At 40.6% G+C, this 3,050-nt stretch overlaps 1 protein-coding gene across 1 annotated transcript in view; it reads left to right on the top strand.

The window, feature by feature from the left end:
- The window catches only part of ARSL (arylsulfatase L), a 29,610-nt gene that overhangs the window by 8,620 nt on the left and 17,940 nt on the right, over nucleotides 1-3,050 (top strand). Inside the window, exon 4 of the mRNA XM_017885681.1 lies at nucleotides 1,648-1,782. Within this exon, the coding sequence (XP_017741170.1) occupies nucleotides 1,648-1,782 (135 nt within the window). The remainder of the gene's footprint in view (nucleotides 1-1,647; nucleotides 1,783-3,050) is intronic.

Raw genomic sequence — 3,050 nt, 5'->3', positions numbered from 1 at the left:
AGATGAAAGCCCACGGAAATTGTACAAACTGGCCAGTCTTAAGCCGACTTACCTTACCTTGCCAATTACTTTCCAAAAAAGAAAAACGATAAATAAAAAAGGCTTTTTCCATGCTTTCCCCTCACTCCCTCTGCCTCCTGACCAACCCTGAAGCTTCCCCATAGAATCACACAGCATGGCTCACACCTGCCTCCTCTTGAACTGTGAGTAATAAACTATCTCTCCAATGACCGTCATCTCCTGATCTGTTGGCCTTGCCATAGCTAAATAATGATAAAACTTTAATAATAATAATAATAATAATACGTAACACCTACATTTTAAAACACTTGGGTAGAGGCTGGGTGTGGTGGCTCATGCCTATAATCCCAGCACTTTGGGAGGCCGAGGCAGGTGGATCACTTGAGGTCAGGAGTTCAAGAGCAACCTGGCCAACATGGGGAAACCTCGTCTCTACTAAAAATACAAAAATTAGCTGGGCTTGATGATGAGTTCCTGTAGTCACAGCTACTTGGGAGGCTGAGGCAGGATAATTGCTTGAACCCGGGAGGTGGAGGTTGCAGTGAGCCGAGATCACGCCACTGCACTCCAGCCTGGGTGACAGAGCAAGACGCCGTCTCAAAACAAACAAACAAACCCTTGGGTAAAGATTTGGAATGTCTGGAGAGCAGAATAAAATTTTATCAGTGGCTACCAACCTTGTCAGTACGTTAGAATCATCCAGAGGATATTCCTACCATCCGAAAGCCCAAGTTCCACCCAAGACTGATAAAAATTAGCACCCCTGGGGTCATAACCAGGCGTCAGAATATTTTGAAGCTCCCCACACGATTCCAATGGGCAGACAAGTTTGAGAACCTTTGGATTATATCAAGAGTTTGATGAAATTATAAAATCATTTTTAGGTCAGGCACAATGGCTCATGACTCTAATCCCAACACTTTAGGAGGCTGAAGTGGGAGGATTTACTTGAGTCTAGGAGTTCAAGACCAGCCTGGGCAACATGGTGAGACCCCATCTCTACAAAAAATTTAAAATATTAGCTAGGCATGGTGGTGTGCCCCTATAGTCCCAGCTGCTTGAGAGACTGAGGTGGGAGGATCAGTTGAGCCCAGGAGTTCAAGGCTGCAGTGATCTATAGTCATGCCACTGCACTCAAGTCTGGGTGACAGAGTGAGACCCTGTCTCTGCAAAAAATTTTAAAATTAGCCAGGTGTGGTGGTGCGCACCTGTAGTCCCAGCTACTCGGGTAATTGAAGTGGGAGGATCGTTTGAGCCCAGGTGGTCGAGACTGCAGTGGGCATTGATTACACCACTGCATTCCAGCCTGGACGACAGAACAAGACCTCATCTCTAAATAAATTAATTAACACACACAAAAAAAATTGTAAGTTTTTATTCCTTTTTCACTGAATTATATTGCTTATAACCTGCACATAACAGGAAAGTCCATCTTCTCACTAACGTTTTCAACAAATTAATCATTTACTTTGCTGCCAAAAATGCAATCCACTAGGCAAAGTCATATAGGAAGTCCATTTTCAATTTAATTTTAAGTAAGAGAGATTTTACCAAGCGTTCTATTTTAAATAAATAATAAATAACAAACAGAAAAAAAAATGTGTAACAGTAGTTCTTTTTCTTAATAATTGCTCAAAGGGATGGTTTCCAGCATTGGTTACCGTGTTCTTCAATGGACTGGAGCATCTGGAGGTCTTCCAACAAATGAGACAACTTTTGCAAAAATACTGAAAGAGAAAGGCTATGCCACTGGACTCGTAGGTATGTAAGTCTTTAAAGTGGTAAGCGCATGACTTGTATATGGAAGGGACATTCAGCTAAAACGTTTGGAAAGGAAAATGCGTGAGGTGCTGTGAGATTTTCCACTAGACAGAAAGCTGCATATATCTAGGAACCATGTTACTTTCCAGGTTGTTTTCTGCAAAGTAGATACTCAAGAAATACCAGATCAAGCAAGGTGGCTCATGCCTATAATCCCAGTACTTTGAGAGGCCAAGGTGGACAGAGTGCTTGAGCCCAGGAGTTTGAAACCCACCTGGGCAACATAGCAAGACCCCACCTCTACAAAAAAATAATTATAATAATAAATTTTAAAAAGAAATAAAATGTGCTCATGCCTATGGCATACGCTCCAAGCTCCGTTGCACAACACGCAATCGCTTCTTTGTTCTGTGGGATCCTCTCCCGCCCTTCACATGGACTTTGTGTCTTAGACATTAGTGTCTTAGACTGAACACCTTCAGCTCTTTCATGGTTGGTTTATGGATCAATTTAGCTAGTTTAGTACTGTGATCTAAATGTTTGTGTCCCCCTAAAATTCCTGTGTTGAAACTCTTACCCCCCAGGTAATGGAGTTAGGAGGTGAAGCCTTTGGGAGGTAATGAGGCTGTGAAGGTGGAGCCTCATATGTGGGACTAGTGCCCTTACAAAAGTGACTCTGGTCAGGCGCGGTGGCTCATGCCTGTAATCCCAGCACTTTGAGAGTCCAAGGTGGGTGGATCGCTTGAGGCCAGGAATATGAGACCAGCCTGGGCAGCATAGCGAAACCCTGTCTCTACAAAAAAAGAAAAAGAAAGAAAGAAAAGGAACATCACCTTAATGAAATATTTGGCATCTCACACAATGTTCTCGTAGACCATGATTACAAAAAATAAGAAAATAATATTATTTTATCAAAAAGGTCTGTAATGCTACCTATTTTTCCCTTCAGTGTGTATGAAAATGTCTTTACTAGAATTATACCTCCCTGTCAGCTTCCATAACTCACATGGTTATTTTTCTACAAGTCAACAAAGCATGTTATGTATTGGATGAAAAATAAAATTAATGACAATAGTTCCTTGAGAGGAGATCAAGTTGCCATTATCATTATTGTGTTATAGTAATGATTTTTATCAATAGTTCCATTTATTGATAACAAACAACATGACTAGTGGATACAATGAATATAAAATTCAATAAATTATATATTTCCAAAAATTAAAAATTATAAAATGTTCTTTAATTTTTTCCCAAAAAAAAAAAAAAAA

Source organism: Rhinopithecus bieti, unplaced genomic scaffold (assembly GCF_001698545.2).
Source record: "Rhinopithecus bieti isolate Rb0 unplaced genomic scaffold, ASM169854v2 scaffold_15500, whole genome shotgun sequence".
Classification (NCBI taxonomy): domain Eukaryota; kingdom Metazoa; phylum Chordata; class Mammalia; order Primates; family Cercopithecidae; genus Rhinopithecus; species Rhinopithecus bieti.
This window is presented reverse-complemented; position numbering and strand designations above follow the sequence as displayed.